Here is an 18906-nt window from a genome sequence, read left to right on the forward strand (position 1 = left end):
ATGACTTGTAATCTGCAACCTGGACTTTGAGCAGATCTAAACCTACCTGAAAATCTAGCCTTGAGTCTGGCTTCTTCCAGCACTATTTCCTTGGAAATATACTGAGTTAAGACAAATATGGAATGTTATGTACTAGGAGCTGGGTATCTCTTAAATTTACTGTGAAACTCCATCTGTAGTATCCCATCTGGCCTGAGAGAACTGTGGATTGGCATACTAACCTTATGCAAATTTAATAGTGTAAGACTGACAGGAAACCAGGGCACACACCTGTGGATTGAGGTAAACCACATGCACCTATCTGTCTCTGGCAACAGTGTGTATTCTGCATGGGTGGGAGAAGAGGCCCAAGAATGTATTCATGTGGATGGTTGCTTAGTCTCCTAATGAGTTTTATGAGTTTGAAGATACCGTGTGTGCTTAATTTCCAATCCTGTATTCTTCTGTAAAGTTAACTTAGGGCTAGATTAAAGCCACTTGTGTCTAATCCTGGGATCTCTGATGGTGGTTTAGGCACACTTTGGCACAACATGATAAAACTGTTGAAAGTAAATAAAATGCAATGAGAGATTCTTTTTCTTTATTTTAAGCCATCAGGTTTTCTTTATTGAAAGATGATAATTGTATATGTTTACAAGGTACAGTGTGATGTTTTAATACATATGTACATTATGAAATTATTAACGCAAACTAATTAACATATCCATCATCTCACATGCCCTTTTGGTAATGGAAGTATTTTAAATATATTCTGTTAGCAGTTTTGAAATATATGTTGCATCCTTATTATCTAGAGTCACCCTGCTTTGCAATACATCTCAAAAATTTATTCTTCTTGTCCAATTAATTGAAACTTTGTAACTTTTGACGAAGATTGTCTAATTCTCCCACTTTCATCCCCCCATCTCTGGTAACCACCATTCTATTCTCTACTTATGAGTTCAGCATTTTTAGATTCCACATAAAAGTGCAGTCATGCCATACTTTCTCTGTGTATGTCTTACTTCATTTAGCAAAATGTCCTCTAAATTCATCCATGTTGCAAATGACAAATTTCTTTCTTTGTTAAAGCTAAACAGATTCCACTATGTGTAAGCACTTGACCCTTGAACAATGCAGGAGTTAAAGGCACTGACCCCATGCAATAAAAAATTCATGTATAACTCTTGACTTGCCAAATACTTAACTACTAATAGCCTACTGTTAGAAGTCTTACCTGTAACATAAACATTAACACGTTTTTGTATGTTGTAAGTGTTATACACTGCAATCTTACAATAAAGTAAACTAGAGAAAAGAGGATCATCATAAAGATCTTTGCCCTCGTTGTCTTCCTGTTGAGTAGACTGAAGAAGAAGAGAAGTAAAAGGAGGGTTTGGTCTTGCTATCTATGAAGTGACAGAGAAGGAAGAAAATTCACATATAAGTGAATTCATGCCATTCAAACCTATATTGTTCAAGGATCAACTTAATACCACATATTTTTTGTCTGTTCATTTGTTGATGGACAGTTAAGTTGATTCCATAGCATAACTATTGTGAATAATACTGCAGTGAATATGGGAGTGCACTTGATTCTTGATATACTAGTTTCAGTTCTTTTGAATTTAAAGTGGGATTCAGTACCCAGAAGGAGAATTGCTGAATCATATTGTAGTTCTTTATTTAATTTTTTGAGGAACCTTCATATTATTTTCTGTAAGGGTTGTACCAATTTACATTCCCACCAACAGTGTTACAAGTGTTCCCTTTTCTTCACATTCTTACCAACTCTTGTCTTTCGCCTTTATTTAAACATTTCACTTGTGTCATTCATCTTTTTGCTGTTGTTGCTGTTGTTGTTGTTTGTCTGTTTGGTTTTTGAGTCAGAGTCTAACTCTATACCCCAGGCTGAGGTGGCATGATTACGGCTCACCACAACCTTGAACCTCCAGGGCTCAGGTGATCCTTCTGCTTCAGCCTCCAAAGTAGCTGGGACTACAGGCATGACCCACCACACCTTGCTAATTTTTTTTTTTTTGTAGTGATGAGATCTCACTGTGTTGCCCAGGCTGATCTCAAACTCCTGGGCTCAAGCCATTTCCCCACCTTAGCTTCCCAAAGTGTCCAGCCTTATTCATCTTTTTGATGATGAAAATTCTAATAGATGTGATATGATAATCTCATTTTGGTTTTAATTTGCATTTCCCTGATGATTAATCATATTGAGCATTTTTTCGTGTACCTGGTCGCCACTTGTATCCCTTTTTTTTGAGAAATGTCTATTCAGGTTCTATGTCCATTTTTGAAGTGGGTTGTTTTCTTGCTATTGAATTGTTCGGCTTCCTTCTATATCTTTATTTTATCCCTTAACTGATGTATAGTTTGGGACTGTTTTCTCTCAATTCGTATGTTGTCTCTTTTCTCTGTTGTTCCTTTGTTGTGCAAAAGCTTTATAGTTGATGCAGTCATGTTTGTCTATTTTTGCTTTTGTGGTCTGTACGTTGGGGGTCATATACAAAAAGTCATTGCCTAGACCAGAGTCATGGAGCATTTTCCTTATGTTTTTCCTACTAGTTTTATAGTTTAAAGTCTTATGTTTAAGTCTATAACCATTTTGAGTTAATTTTTGTGTATGGTGTGAGAGAAGGACTCAGTTTAATTCTTCTGCATATGGATATACAGTTTTTGTAGCACCATTTATTGAAGAGACTGTCATTTCCCCCCAAAGAGGGATTCCTAAAAGAAAGCAGAGAGAAACAATGGAAGCCAGATGATAGTTAAATCAGATATTCAGTGTTTGAAAGAAAATACTTGCCAACTAGAATTTTTCAGTGAAAAATCTCTGAAGGCAAAGGTAAAATAAAGATATTTTAAAATAAATAAAGCTGAAGAATTTGCCATCAGCAGACATACACTAAAGAAAACCTTAAAGGATATTCTTAAGGTGGAAGGGAAAAGATTTTACGTAAAGATCATATCTTTTTTATTTAGAGACTGGATTTAGGTAAAGAACACATATGTTCTATGTCTATGTGGATGTTTCTGTGGCATGGCTCTTTCCTGAAACTATTGTAATAAAATATAAACTTGTGTTTCAGTTGTGTAAATGAATATGTTTGTTCCTAAGTGATCATACCTTTGTGAAAGGACACTATATTTTTGTTTGGGACAAATTCTTAGTCCGTAATAACATCTGCTGAGACTGCAGGTAACCTCTTCATCCTTTTTTCATCTCTAAACTACATTATACATACTTATCTAGTCACCAATCCTAAGTGGATAGCTAATGGTAAAAGGCAATACTTGTAAAGAACACTTATTATTACTCCCTTAGCTCTTCAAGAGTGACCCAAAAAGTACGCTCTGTTCTCTTTATTGATCATTAGGGTGGACATTTCTTATTGTGGCTTGAGACATCAGAAATGATATTAAAAGTTTTTGTAACTCTAGAGCAAGGGGAATCTGGTTGATTTCCCTAATTTTCTTCCTTGAAACTTAGTGCAGCAAAACTTGGTTTGGGAACTTACTAACAATATTGTCATTCTTTCTATGCAATGTTATGACTGTGTTAGAGTTTGCACCTTTGTTTTCAGTCATATAATGAAATTCATTCTTTCTATGTATATTTCTCATAAATAAAGCGTTTTATATTATGAAGTATTTGACTTTGTCTTCTTAATCAGATCTTTACCTAAGTTTCTCCTGATTCTTTTATTTTTTTGTATTTTGTTATTATTATTATTAGTAGTAGTAGTAGTAGTAGTTGGAGTCTCACTCCATCACCCAGGCTGGAGCGCAGTGGCACACTCATGGCCATCACAGCCTCTACCTACTAGACTCCAGTGATCCTTCCGCCTCAGCCTTCCAAGTAGCTGGAATTACAGGCGAGCGCTACCACACCCAGCTAATTTTTTATTTACTGTAGAGTCGAGGTCTCACCAAGTTGCCCAGGCTGGTCTCGAACTCCCGGGCTTAGGCAGTACTCTCACCTCGGCCTTCCAAAGTGCTGGGATTATAGACTGAGCCACCGAGCCCGGCCAGTTTCTCCTGATTCTTAGCGTTTAAAAATATTTGCTGAACAAATGAATATACTGCTTTGCACTGTTATTTGTTTTTATATACTGTTGTTTGTGTTTATGTCCTGTTGTTTGTGTCTCCTGCTAACCTGAAAACTCATTGAAAACCAGATGTCATAGTATTTTGAGTAAGAACACAGACTTAGGAACCAAGCTACCTAGATTCCCTACTTCCCAACTCTGACCTAGCTCAAGTTCCTCAACCGTTCCATGCTTGAATGTCCTCTGTAAAGTGCTGATGATAATACCCACCTACCTCTTAGAGTTGTTATAACATTAAAGTGAGGTAATGTGTGTAAAATATTGAGAAGAGCTTCTGCTACATAGTAAGCACTATATGTTTGCTGTTTCTATCATTCATTTTTTTAATTACCCCTACATTGTATAACATGTTTGTACATAATGTGAAATTAATATATAATTTTTGTAATGAATGATACAGTCCTTCAAGCTTGGCCTTTATTTTGTTTGTTGCTTAATTAATTAAATGATAATTAATTGAAACCAAAGGAATTCTGAGGTAGCAGTAGGTGATACTTCTAATATCTAATAGAGTCACTTAAAACTCAATGGTAGTGTCAATTACCATTTTTTAAAAAGTAGTTTTTTTTAAATGAACCATTCATAGGTACCTATGCAATTATTTCAGAATTACCATTTTGTTCCCTGGAATATAATCTCCAGTCTAATTTCCCTATTTTAAAAGGCAACAAAAATGTTTAAATGTGTGCACCTATAGGGAATTGGCATTTATTATTAGCTTAATATTTTTGTTAGATTTATGTTATATTCCTACTTTCCTTCTCCATCACATCAGCACTATTCTGCCATTCATTCTTCTCTTAAAAGGACATATCTGTTTTTTCAATTTAAGTTTTATCTGAGAAATAGAAATCCTCTCACTTCTTAGTAAACTTTTTTTTAGAAAACATCAGATTGCACCAAACTAGGGAAGTAAAAGCCACGTAATACTGTAAGCCAGTCCATTTCCATTAAAGTGCGGAAGACATCCAGATGTCTATAAAACTTATTTAAACCACTGGTTCTCAAGCCTGTCTGATCATCAGACATCTGAGGATCTTTCAAAAACAATTAACAAAGCAGTTTTATTTTTAGACTCATGAATACATATTTCAGGGGACAAAGGAGCAAGGGTTAGATCTGTGTTTTGAAAAGTTTCCAGTTCTTGGGAACAGATGAATCATGTTGCCACTGGGAAGAGGTCTGTTATACATAGTAACCAAGAGACCTGAATGATTCTTAAGCATCTGCTAGAGGGAATAATTATAATTATGAATACCTAATGTCTATTAGATTTTGCCACTTCCTCACCCACCTCAGGAAGAAACACTAACCAAAAAAGTAAGATACGGTCTTTCATTTTTTTGTTAATTAAAAAATGCTACCCTTAAAAGTGTATTCGCTTCCCACGCTTGTAAGTTATTTATTGTCCTAATTTTCTCTGAACACTGGGAAGACGAAACAGGAGCTTCTTCTCTTTCTTTCTTCCCTCCTTCAACTCTGTTTCTCTTTTCGCCCTTTTATCTTTCCTTTCTTTCCTCTAGCTGGATGGTTTATAACACTTTAGAAAATTTTCCTGACTGGAAGAGGGCCAATCTGAATGAACTGTTGTCTGTCTTGAGAGTGGAAGGAAAGAAGATTCTGAGCAAGGACCCTGACTTCCAGGAAGAATCCCATCTCCTCCTGAGTGCCCACTGTTCCCTTAGTGTACAGACTAGTGTGGGTGGGAAAATGGAAAAGGGATGCAACAAGAAGGTAGTGAGAAACTAAGGCAAACCTGCTATGTATTTTTTCTCTAAATTACATGAAGTACAAATTTTCCTTAAACTTTAGTGTTCACCACTATGTGAACAGTCTCAGGAAAAACATTTGTTGCATTAGATGTTTTATGGCGAATAGTGTAATAAAATCAACAAAATATTATTTCTTGGACCTGCTAGTTGACATTTTTAATATTTCATTGTTGTCTTGTTTATATTTATTTAATGGAATTTGACCTATATTAGAATGATTCTTTTTTTCTCATTAAACCTTTTTCAAAAATAGTATTTGTTATTCTAGTTATGCTAATTGTGAAGCATAGAATTGACACATTTTTTAAGCTATTTATTTTCATTTTTAGCTCTGCCCTGTTAAGGGAAGAAAAGAAATATTAATTTGAGAGTGCATATTGAATTATGCCATCAGTATAACAATAATTTTTATTGCCCCACCATGCTAAAAAATGTCCAAAATATTTTAAGATGGGAAGGGATTTGAGATTTGTTTCTAATGTTTATCTTTTGATGGATTCTGCCATATGTTCACAGTAGTAGTGAAAAGAAGGAAAGTGTATATTGGATATCATGTCCTTTACTTAATAGTTTTCAATGAATATTATTTGAATTGATTGAATAGGCTGAAGTACATAATGGAAAAACATAATCATTCCTTTCTTCTTGAGTAATGTAATATAATACTTAATGTTATACTTAAAACAAAATTTACTAAGAAAAAAAAATTTTTTGAAATGGATGCCAATTGTTTAAGGAAAAAGTGTTTTGGCTAATTTGAAATTTAAATATCCTATGTGGGGAAAGGAAACTTTTTTTTGTATTTTACTTTTACAGTCTCACAATTAACTATTATTATTCTTATGACACTCTACTACATTGATGTGATCTTTCCGGGGTTTGTGCCTTTTATATATTCCTTTATGCCATCATTTCTTAAATCCCATTTTATTCAGCAGTTTTCCAAATAAAGCTATCAGAAGTTGGCATTGGCTATTCCCAGGACAATAGAAAAATTATTGCTGCTGAACATTGAAATAATTTGATTATGTAAATTAAAGTCAGTCTTCTATAATTGCTGTAAAGACGCCATTTAATGTTTTGCCTGTTTGCATTAGTCTTTTTTAAACTGTAGATAAGCGGATTAATGGGGATGAAAATATAGATGATTTGAACTATGATAACCAACTGAAAGATGAATATGAAGGCAGAACATGAATATAAATGTTTTAATTTAAATGATAAAGTGTTTGCACATTGTAGAGAATTAAATGGGCACTTAGACATGTTTTTATCTTCAAGATCTGTGGCTCTCTGATAAAAGTAGGAAGCTTTAGGAATAGATTATCTAGAAAATAAATCTGACTTCAAGGTTCAATTCCTTTTTGTTAATTTGTTGTTTTAAATCCTAAGTATCTGAAATAGTGACTTTGTGACTTACCAAGCATATCTTTGTGAGTTGCTTTCCAGAGATTGGGAGAAAAAAATAGTAGTACTTGGCTTTGCTTTTAGTATTTTTTTATTTCTGACGACATTCCAAACGTTGATTTACTTTAGGAGATACAAGAGCTTATAATTTGATTTATTTTTTATTGCTAAGAAGACTTATTACATTTCTATCATTTTTGTGATAATTCAATATGTGAATTACCAAATCTGTAATTTACATGGTCATTCTTAATGTTTGTACTCATGAAGGACTATAGTGCAGATTGAACCAAAATGTCCACTAGTAAGAATAAATAAGTAATACAGAGAGTTATATGAGTATTTACATTTAAGAAGAGTTTTATATTCTGAACATAATACAATAAAAGAAAGATACTTTTCCCAGCTAGTAAGTTAGCCTTACGACTTCAGAGTTCAATAGGAGTCCCTGTTTGTATTTTCTCAAAACTTTCTGCTTTGTAAAGGGTTAAGACTGTCTAATTCTACACATTTTACATTTCACTGCATTTTTAAGATCTGACTACTTTTCTCTTCACTAATAGAAAGCATAGGCTGGGCACAGTGGCTCGCGTCTGTAATCCCAGCACTTTGGGAGGCTGAAGTAGGAGGATTGCATGAGCCCAGAAATTGAGACCATCCTAGGGAACATAGTGAGACCTCATCTCTTCAAAAAATTAGCTGGTTATTGTGGCACACATCTGTAGTCCCAGCAACTAAGGAAGCTGAGGAGGAAGGAACACCTGAGCCCTGGAGGTCAGAGCTGTGATGAGCTGTGATTATGCCACTGCACTCTAGCCTGGACAACAGAGTGAGACTCTGACTCATGAATGAATGAATGAATGAATGAATGAGTGTTACTGATAGCAAAACAAATTCTAGGGTCCCTAATGGTCCCTTGGAGAAATCTCACTGGATTTCCTGGTAGGGAAAGCTCATTTATCATGTAGACCTTATATTCTCCATCAGAGTATGCACTAGTCATCTTAGAATGAAGAAAACCACTTTTATTAACCAGGTGTGGTCATCCTTTATACATTAAATTTATGCTTTTATTTCTCTTTTTAATTCTATCCTTTCCAACCCATTATTTTAGGGTTGTAGAGAAAAGGATCATTTTTCAAGGGTAACAACTTGGGGTTTATTAGGGTTCTGGCTTTTGATTATGTTGTTAGTCTTTGTTTAAATGCTATGTTAACTCTCAACTCACCCAACTAATATAGCTATTAATGATGGGTAGGGTGGGAGAGTTTTGTTTTGAGTTTTGGGATAGTATTATTGAGTTGTTTGGAGGTTTTTTTTTTTTTTTTTTATCAAAAGGCGTAGGTTACTTTTAAGCTTTTATTTATCTGTGTATTTTAGATATAAAGATTTGCATCAGCCTGAGTTACGAAGAATGAAACTGTTGGCTCTGAATAGGTATGAGTAAATCCTTAGGAAGAGATTTTCTACACCCCCTTTAGGTGCTGTGTTTCTTATTCTAAGTAATATGTGTCAATTACTTCTAAAAATAAGCATGAAATTTGGGTTGTTTGCATTTACATTTGCATTTCAATTATGAAGTTTCTTATTCTTGCTAAATGATACAAGTGGTGTATCAATAAGAGTCAAATCAAAATAATCACAAACTCTATTCTCAAGCTATTGTGTAAAGTAATGCCTAACCAAGCAGAAAGAAACATCTTCAGCATTTACAACTTCTAAATGCAGTTACATCTTATTGAGACCTAATGGTCCTTTTTTTTTTTTTTTTTTTAATCCCTGTGTTATCTGTGCTCCAGTGTTATTTTTTTCCTCACTACAAAGAACTTTTAGAAAATAAATAATAGGAATAATTGATTTGTAATTCCACCACCTGGACTGAACGCAGTTAATATTTTCGCGTTTGTTCTTCCAGTCTGCAGCCTATATGTTTAAAAAACAGTTTTACAGTATAGGTATATTTCTTGTAAGTAACTTTTTACACCAAACTACAGCATTTTCTCACTTTACCTCAGATTAGTAGAATTTGGATGTATTATCAATTACTATCTGTGTATTAAACATTTAGGTCTTTTCTAATTCTTCTCAGTTCTAAGTTTGTTATATTTTAGGGCCTGTTGATTTTTCCCTTTTATCTTAGAATATCACAAATACAGTGATATAAAATCCCATTAGTTGGTAGGAGAGACAACTGGATCAAAAGATCTAAAATATTTTTAGTTCTTGATATCTGTTGTTATTTTGCTTTCCAAAAAATTTAAACTTCTAATTACTCTTACCATGCTAGCATTGGTTGTAGGGCACAGAGAGAGAGGAAGGTAAGATAAAGAGAGAGAATTCGTGTGTATATGTTCATATTTGCTTGTAGCTCTGGCTTTGGGGTCAGATATGTCTGGGTAACCCTGGTTCTGTCACTAGCTATGAAATCTTGGGAATTTCTTATTCTCTCCAAGTCTACTTTCTCATTTCTGAAGCAGAGTAACTAATATTTAAATACCCCAAAGAGCTGTTAGGAAATGAATGAGATTATGCTTATTAAATACTGGAACACGGTAAGTTTTCAATAAATAGTAACTACTACTAGTAATTAATTTGTAAAAATTGGTAAGTTAATCTTTTAGCATATCCTATCCTCATATCTTGCTTAATATTTTACATAAGTTTTTCAAATTTATTTTAGGTGTTTCTGGTCAGAAGAAACTTGAGAGTATGAAAAAGTACAGTGTCAGTGTGTTTGGAGGCTGCTAGGATGTGGCGGGACTGGTGAGAGATGACGCTGGAAATAGATTAGGGAGAGAGATTTTTAAAAATTATTCTAATCTATGTTAAGTGCCATGAACCTTACTTGTGCAAATATGAAAAACTTTTTTTTTTTTTGAGTTGGAGTCTTACTCTGTTGCCTAGGCTGGAGTGCAGTGGACGCTCACGGCCACCGCAGCCTTTACCTGCTGAACTCAGGCGATTCTTCCACCTCAGCCTTCCAAATAGCTGGATCTATAGGCACATGCCCGGCTTATTTTTTGATTTATTATAGAGAAGAGGTCTCGCCAAGTTGCCCAGGCTGGTCTCAAACTCCTAGACTCAGGCAATTCTTTCTCCTTGGCCTCCCAAAGTGCTAGGATTACAGGCTTGAGCCACCGTGCCGGTCCTTACTATGAAAGACTTTAGACTGGGCTCAGTGGCTCAGCCTGTAATCCCGCGCTTTGGGAGGCTGAGGTGAGTGGATTGCCTGAGCCCGCGGGTTCGAGACCCTCCTGGGCAACTTGGCGAGACCTCATCTCTACAATAAATCAAAAAAATTAGCCAGGCGTGGTAGCGCGTGCCTGTAGTTCTGGCTACTTAGAAGGCTGAGGCGGAAGGATCGCTGGAGCCCAGCAAGTCGAGGCTGCAGTGGCCGGGAGTAGCCACTGTACTCCAGTCTGGGTGACAGTGAGACTCCAACTCAAAAAAAAAAAAAAAAAGACTTTAAGACAACTAATTAACATCAGTTTTGTGTGACTCTTGATTTAACTTTTTAAACAACAATATTATAGCTTTCCAGGAGTAAAAGAAAAATGTAAATATTGCAGTCTACCCTATGCTGGCAAAAGTGCATAGGGTAGACTGCAGCATTTACATTAAGTGTGAATGGCTAAAAAAAGTATGTGTAGCCAGGCACGGTGGCTCAGGCCTATAATCCCAGCACTTTGGGAGGCTAAAGCGAGAGGATTGCCTGAGCTCGGGGGTTCGGGACCAGCCTGGGCAACTTGGTGAGACCTCCTCATTATAATAAATCAAAAAATCAGCCACATGTGGTAGAGTGTGCCTGTAGTTCCAGCTACTTAGAAGCCTGAGGTAAAAGGATCGCCTGAGCCCAGCAGGTCAAGGTTGCAGTGGCCGTGAGTGGGCCACTGCACTCCAGCCTGGACAACTAAGATTCCGACTCAAAAAAAAAAGGCCAGGCTCAGTGGCTCAGCTTGTAATCCCAGCACTTTGGGAGCCCACGAGTTCGAGACCAACCTGGGCAACTTGGCGAGACCCCATCTCTAAAATAAACAAAAAATTAGCTGGGCATGGTAGCGCGTGCCAGTAGTTCCGGCTACTTGGAAGGCTGAGTCTGAAGGATCACCAGAGCCCAGTGGGTTTGACGCTGGGGTGGCCGTGAGCATGTATGCCACTGCCTGGGCAATAGAGTGAGACTCCAAGTCATTAAAAAAAAAAAATGTGTATTTTGATTTGAAGTCTTATTCAAAGCAACAATCATACATTATAATGTGATTCAGTAGTATAAGTCTCCACTCATGTTTTTTGGGAAAATAAAATAATTTATTTCTGTTTTTCACCCTAAATTTGCATACGTTTATATGTATTTATCTGTGCACATAGTTAAATTTTTTAAAAACTATATGAAGCTATTTATTGAAAGTAGAAGTATTCAGTGTTGCCAAAGCACATCATTTTTTAACACCTAATTTTATTTCCATTGTTTTCTTCTTTGAAAAGGTTTTAGATATTTTGGGTGTTCACATGTCAGTAAAAAGAGTGACAGATAACTGCTATTCACACTAGCTTCTTTTGTTAGAACTCCTTTTGAGAGAAAAATCAACAGCAGCAGCTGTGCAAGAGGAACTTTTAATGGTCATTAGTCAAGCATTTGAAGTGAAATGTTATTGAACAAAGTATTTAACAAACTTTTTGTTGTTTATGCATTCCCCTGATTATTACCACCTATTTCACCATTCCTAAGAGTGCACATCCAGAAGAATCATGCACTTAAGCTGGCCTTTTTAACTTTTAATTGTCATCTAGTTTATAATTTTTTATAACTTCACTTGCGGTTTTGTTTGACTTTTGGGTTATGTATTATTTCATTGTCACATGATATTTATACATATGTATGGAGTACATAGGAATGTTGCAATACATATAATAGGTGGTGATCAGATCAGAGTAATTGCATATCCATCATCTCAAACATTTCTCATTTCTTTGTTTTGGGGACATTCAATATTTTTCTTACAGCTATTTGAAACTATATTTTATTGTTAACTATAGTCACCCTACTGTGTTATAGAACACTGGTATTTACTCCTTCTTTCTAGCTGTAATTTTGTATGTTTTAACAAATGTCTACCTATCTCCCCAAACTTTGGGTTATGTACAGGTGTGTTTAATTATCCAAATTTGAGGATTCTTTAGATATATTCATTTGTTGATTTCTAATTTAATTTTGTTTGGTCTGAGAAATATATGGCATGGTTTCTATTCTTTTAAGCTTAAACTTTGTCTCGAATATGGTCTCATTTGTACTGAATGTTCCATACACACTTGAGAATAATGCACTTTTGTTAGACTGGTCTATAAATGTCAATCAGGGCAAGTAAGTAAATAGCGATGTGTAGTTTTTCTGTTTCTGGCTAATTTTCCTTTTGATCTCTCAATTATCGAGTCGGAGTATTGAAATTTCCAACCATTAATTGTTCAGTTGGTTGTCTATTTCTCCTTACAATTGTCAATTTTTGCTTTTTTGTGTGCTCTCTTGTTCAGTGCACGTATGTTTATAATTGTTAAAGTTTCTTGATGTGTATTGACTCTTATCATTATGAAATGTTCCCTTACCTAATTTAACTGTAAAAATCTCACTACAATGTATTTTTGAACCTCTTGTTTTCGTGTTCTTTGCTGTTTCACTCCTTATTTAATATTTTTGTTAGTGTAATTACTGAATTCTTTTAAGGGTTTGTTTTTTGTTGTACTTGTTTTTCAAGACAGGGGTCTCAGTATGCCGCCCAGGCTGGTCTGGAACTCCTGAGCTCAAGCAATCCTCCCACCTCAGCTTCCTGAATAGTTGGGATTACAACTGTGTGCCACCTCACCCAGTTTGCATTATTTTTTACATTACCTTTGGCAACTTTACAGTGTCAGCAAGTGTTCAGACAGACTTTTACTGCCTCAGGTTAATAGAATATTATTGCATTTGAGTTTATTTTACATCTGAATAACACCTGCTTCTATCATGTTTCTGTAATGAAGAGTTTCTGTTTTCATCTCTTAATATTTTAAGGGATTATATGAGACTGAAGAGTAATAGACCAATGTTTTTTTCCTTTTTCCTTTCTAAACACTGCTTTGAAGTTTTGTGAGGGTTTTTGTTTTGTTTTGTTTTGGTTTGATTTACATTTACATTTTAAGTAATTTGCAGACAGTGAATTCTCATCAGTTTTTGGTTGAGAAAAATCTTTGTTCATTTTGTTTCTGCCCCTTTTCTAAATGTTTCTAAATGTAATGCTTGGCCTAGTATTATGTTCCTGTCCCACCTTCAAGGGTAAGTTTTTTGTTCTTTCCTGTTCTTCGCTCCCAGATGCAGTAGATTTCCACCAGTACCTCAGGCTACAATTCCCCCATACTCTTTTCCCATCCTTTACCCTACAGACTAATCTTTTTAGTTCTGTAGGAGATATAAAAGCACATCTGGGTGGCATTTTGACAATGGTAGCTGTTCCTTCCTCTAACCAATGCCACAGATAAATCTTTTTCAGGATTCTCCCCTGTCTTCCCTGGTAGGTGCAAGAGGGTGTACCTTTCTGCCCATTATGTCTGGTCTAGGGGCTTCGCACTTATGCTACACACTCCTTCTTTAATATTTCCTTAAACATGTTGACTAAATCTTTCTACTAACTTATCTAGCTGTTTCTGTACCTGGTAAGCACATGCTCAGGTACTGTTTTTCTCTACAGGTTCCTGACTCCCAATTTCTGGTTGTTTTGCCTTTCACCTCAGTTCTCAAATATGTTCTTGTAATGTTATTAATTTGTAGTTGTCCTGATTTTTTCTTCCTGTTTATCTTGTCTTCTTGTAAAATTGCTCTTTCTAACTCTCTCCATCTTTAATTCAACACTTTATAACATTCATTACTTCTACAGATAGACTGTAGGGTTTTTTAATCATCACTTTTATTTATCTTAGACTTTTTTCTTGCTATTTAAATTTTTTTATTGCCCAGCCTATTTTCTGAACCACATTAAGAGTAAGTAGACATTTTATTTCCTATAATATTTTAGGGATGATTATCTTTTCAAAGCATGGTGTAATACTTACCAGAAAATTTCAAAACCTCTTTCAGATCTTGTCTTTTCCTACTCATTCTGTATGCTGCTGGATCTTAACCCTTCCCTCACACTGCTCCATCATCCCCACACCACAAATAATTGTTCAATCTAGTGACAAAGTAATCTCAGGGGTTTTTTTTTGGGTTTTTTTTGTTTTTGAGTTGGAGTCTTACTCCGTTGCCCAGACTGGAGTGCAGTGGCATGCTCCCGGCCACCACAGCCTTGACCTGCTGGGCTCCGGCGATCCTTCTGCCTCAGCCTTCCAAGTAACCGGAATTACAGGCGTGCGCTACCACATCCGGCTAATTTTTTGATTTATTGTAGAGATAAGGTCTCGTCAAGTTGCCCAGGCAGGTCTCAAACCCACGAGCTCAGGCAATTCACTCACCTCGGCCTCCCAAAGCGCGAGATTACAGGCTGAGCCACCGAGCCCGGCCTGTAATCTCAGTTTTTTTAAAAAATTGTAGTAGCAGTGAAGCCACTTATTTGAAATTGATTTTCTAATGAAAGTTTCAATACAAATTTAGCTAGGAGCAAAAGCTTTTGAAGTGTGGGGAAAATATTTAGGCTCTCCAGAAGTTGTGATATGACAAGATCTTAACCATTAAAGACTTTTAAATTATTTATTTTTAAATAATGAATATTTCCCTAATAATTCATCTCACTTTTTTTTTTTTTTTTGAGTTGGAGTCTCACTCTGTCGCCCAGACTGGAGTGCTGTGGCCGTTCCCAGCCACCGCAGCCTCGCCTGCTGGGCTCCGGCGATCCTTCCGCCTCAGCCTTCCAAGTAGCCGGAATTACAGGCATACGCTACCACACCCGGCTGATTTTTTGATTTATTGTAGAGATGAGGTCTCGCCGCCCAGGCAGGTCTCGAACCCGCGGGCTCAGACAATCCACTCACCTCAGCCTCCCAAAGGCGTGGGATTACAGGCTGAGCCACCGAGCCCAGCTTCATCTCACTTTTTATGTGCAGCTAACATGTGTGAAAACATATATGCCAACTTGACATTCTACTTATGAGCCAAGGGAGGTGCTATAGAAATCCAAGCAATATAGTTTGTTGCAGTGATTACTATCCCATGGGAAATGTCGTATTATTTTTTTAAATTTTATTAAGCACAGTCCCATTCTTTGGTATTTTATACATTTAAAATCAAATTTAACTAAGTACAAAATGTTAAAGCATTAAGGACTCTGGAGTCTTACAAATGTAAAATCAGGTTGGTGTGTATATAAGCACAAATCTAATCTTGTTTTTCTCTTAATGAATCACGAATCCATTCCTGTTTCCAACCCTACTGCTGTACTACCTACTGTTAGTTCAGGCCTATCTCCTGCCATTACTTCTTAACAGTTCTGGGCTCACTTATCTTATGTTTAAGATCTGCCAGTGCTTCCCCCATGTCTACACAATAAAACTTAAGCTTCTTTAGGAGACATCTAACTCCCTTCATCAGGCCCCCACCTCTCTCCAGCCTAGTCAACTAGCCTACCACTTGTGTAGGCACATTTTACACTCCAGCAACACCAAGCTGCTCATAAGTCCTCAAACTACCCTATGCTGGTTTTTCTGTTTGTTTAAAGTTTTGTGCCTTTGATCTTGTTGCTGCTCAGTTTTGTGACCACAAAAATATTGGAGTGTTCACTGGGTAGGTGAATACCACTAGATTGACCTAGCCTACTGTTTGGCTATTTCTTTCACATTTCTGATGAATGTGTCCTTCAAACTATTGGAACATTTCTGGTAATAGAAAGTTCCTACTTCACAAGGCAACCCATTATGTTTTTCAAAACTCTTAAGTTTTACAAAGTTGTTCTATAAGGACAACTCTAATCTCTTCTTTCCATCACTTCATTAACAATATATACTTTAAAATGTGTCATTTTTAGCAATTAGTGGCTCTATATGCAGTAAAATTCAACATTTTCTGAATTCATTTTTATTGTGTTAATACACTTTTTACCTCAGTTTTACTTGAACCCTTTGGGGATATAATATCAATTGAAAATGTAGGTAGATGGTTCAAGACCACATTCTATGAAGTTATACTTGTCTTTTATATTTCATGGTCATGGACTCGTTTAAAATACGAGAATGAAAAGATAAAAGAAAAGGACTTCCATTAACCAGGCATGGTAGCACAGCTTATAGTTTCAGCTACTTGGAAGGCTGAGGAGGAAGGACCGCCTGAGCCCAGCAGTTCGACGCTGGGGTGGCAGTGATCGTGCCACTGCACTCCAGCCTGGACAACAGAGTGAGACTCCAACTCAAAAATAAAAATAAAGGGAAAATTTGGTAAACATATTACCTGAAGTTGTTAATTATTTCATCTATTTCACCTTAGATTCCTTTATCTAATTTTAAAATTATATTTACTTCCCTATTAAATAAGATTTTTTAAAGAAATACTAGCTATAGGCAAAAAGTACAGTAGAAAAAATACTCAAAAGTAGCTCAGATTTCAAATTTACTAGCGTTTAAAAAGTCAGTCTTTATAATAAGTGTAGCGTAATCACAGCTGTGTTGTCAAATGTCATTCCTGTGTCTAATCTTAGCCTCTTCCTCTTACCTGTGTATGTACTTAGACATTCATAACTAAACTGTCACATCCAAGATTTTCAGCAATATTATATAGTGCTGCTTGTCCAGTCTTACTTTGGTTTTCATTTCTTTTTTTTTAAAGAACCCAGAACCTTTTATTTTTATTTTATTTTTTTATTTGTATTATTATTTTTTGAATCGGAATCTCACTCTGTCACCCAGTGGCACGCTCACGGCCACCTCAGCCTTGACCTGCTGGGTTCAGGCAATCCCACCTCAGCCTTCCAACCAGGTAGAACTACAGGCATGTGCCACCACACCCAGCTAGTTTTTTTATTTTACTGTAGAGATGAGATCTTGCCATTACTTTTGTTTTCTAGCACAGTTCATCTACTTCTTTGAGAAAGTTCCTTCATAGTTCTGTACTACTCCATTTCCTGCTTCTAAACTTATGTTCATGTTATTGTTCCTCATGTCTATATTTCCTTATCCTCTCACTTTTGTTTCTTTAAATTCTTTCATCATTTTCAACCCAATCCCTACTTTTCTTCCTCTTTTTACTATTTTATTTCCTTGCTTTTGGAATTCTCACAGTTGCTGATGCACCTATAGAAAGCACCCGACTAACTGCCATTCACATATTCTTCTCCAAGTATTTATTGTACTTCATTAGTGTTGTCACAGCTACATTCCTTGCTTCCACTTTGAGAGCAAAAAATACAAACACCAGCAGCTACCAGAGTAAGAGTGATTTAGTTTTCTAAGAAAGAGTTCGAGTTAAAAATTAACTCTATTTAACCTGCAGAGCCTACTTTGCATTTTAAAATAAATTTATAAGATAAATATACATACCAGGAAAATAGACTAGATTGATATTAATATTAACAATCCTTGCTTGAGAGAACTGTCTTTTAAGAGAGAAATTAAGGTTGTAGTATTTTAATAAGAATAGCTATCATTTATTTGGTGCCTGTAATATGCTAGTTGCTTTTTGGTTAGATGCTGTTGGGTAGAAAAGATTCATGTTCTCACCCATTGCTAGATTCATGACTGAGACCCCTATAACAAAAGAGAATAATGGGAGAAAAGCATGTATTTGTTCAACAGAAGTTTTGCATGACATAGAAACCTTTAAAAATGAAGACCCAAAGTAACAGGTAAACGTTTACTTTTATGCCTAGGTTTGGTGAAGAGATGGATAGTCATGAAGGACTAAAAGATATGTCTATTGGTAATAAACTAGTTTAGCAAGCTTAGTTTGTTCTGCTTGTTCAGATTCTAATGTGTATCTCTAGAGTTAAGGGCATTCCTTTCCTCCAGGTAAGCTTGCACCTTTGGAATGAGGGTCGTATGACCTACTACAGAGGAAGGTCAGAGAATTATCTTATGACCTGTTTCAGGAGAGAAGTACAGGAGAAGGTTAGAGAGACCTCTTTGCTTCTGGTGTTTTTTTTTTTTTCAGACACCAAGGTGCCATATCTTGGGGGGTAGTATTTCCTGATAACTGCTCTACTGGGTTTTCACTGAGTCTTCATAAAGACTCTGCTTTATATTTGAAGAAACTCAATCTCTGAAAGGATTAAGCAGTGCTGTGGCAGAACCAAAATGCAGATCCAGATTTCTGTGTCTTGAATGTATTGCTTTTCTACTGTGCTACTTTTTATCCCTAAAACAGTATAGAACTCTAGAAACAGCTTATCCAGAGTACTCTGGAGGAAGTTTGCAAATAGCACTCTGAAATATGCACATTTCTATGCTCAGAGGCTCTTCTGAGTATTAATCAGCAACACAGAGTCACTTTTTTTTTTTTTTTTTTTTTGAGTTGGAGTCTCACTCTGTCGCCCAGACTGGAGTGCAGTGGCTGCTCCTGGCCACCGCAGACTCGACCTGCTGAGCTCCAGCGATCCTTCCGCCTCAGCCTTCCCAGTAGCTGGAACTCAGGCGCACGCTACCACACCCGGCTCATTTTTTATTTATTGTAGAGATGAGGTCTC

The 18906-nt window shown here is 36.2% G+C and overlaps 1 protein-coding gene across 8 annotated transcripts in view; it reads left to right on the forward strand.

Moving 5' to 3' along the window:
* Window positions 1–18906, forward strand: part of RFWD2 (ring finger and WD repeat domain 2) — a 179228-nt gene that overhangs the window by 134154 nt on the left and 26168 nt on the right. The window contains exon 18 of one of the 8 annotated variants that reach the window (XM_008055209.1): window positions 5624–6002. The exons of the other annotated variants lie outside the window; for them this stretch is intronic. Within the exon in view, the coding sequence (XP_008053400.1) occupies window positions 5624–5638 (15 nt within the window). The 3' untranslated portion in view covers window positions 5639–6002. Of the gene's footprint in view, window positions 1–5623; window positions 6003–18906 lie in introns of those variants that run through there. 8 annotated transcript variants of the gene reach the window in all.

Source organism: Carlito syrichta, unplaced genomic scaffold (genome assembly GCF_000164805.1).
Source record: "Carlito syrichta isolate Samal-C Ts95f unplaced genomic scaffold, Tarsius_syrichta-2.0.1 Scaffold80634, whole genome shotgun sequence".
Lineage (NCBI taxonomy): Eukaryota > Metazoa > Chordata > Mammalia > Primates > Tarsiidae > Carlito > Carlito syrichta.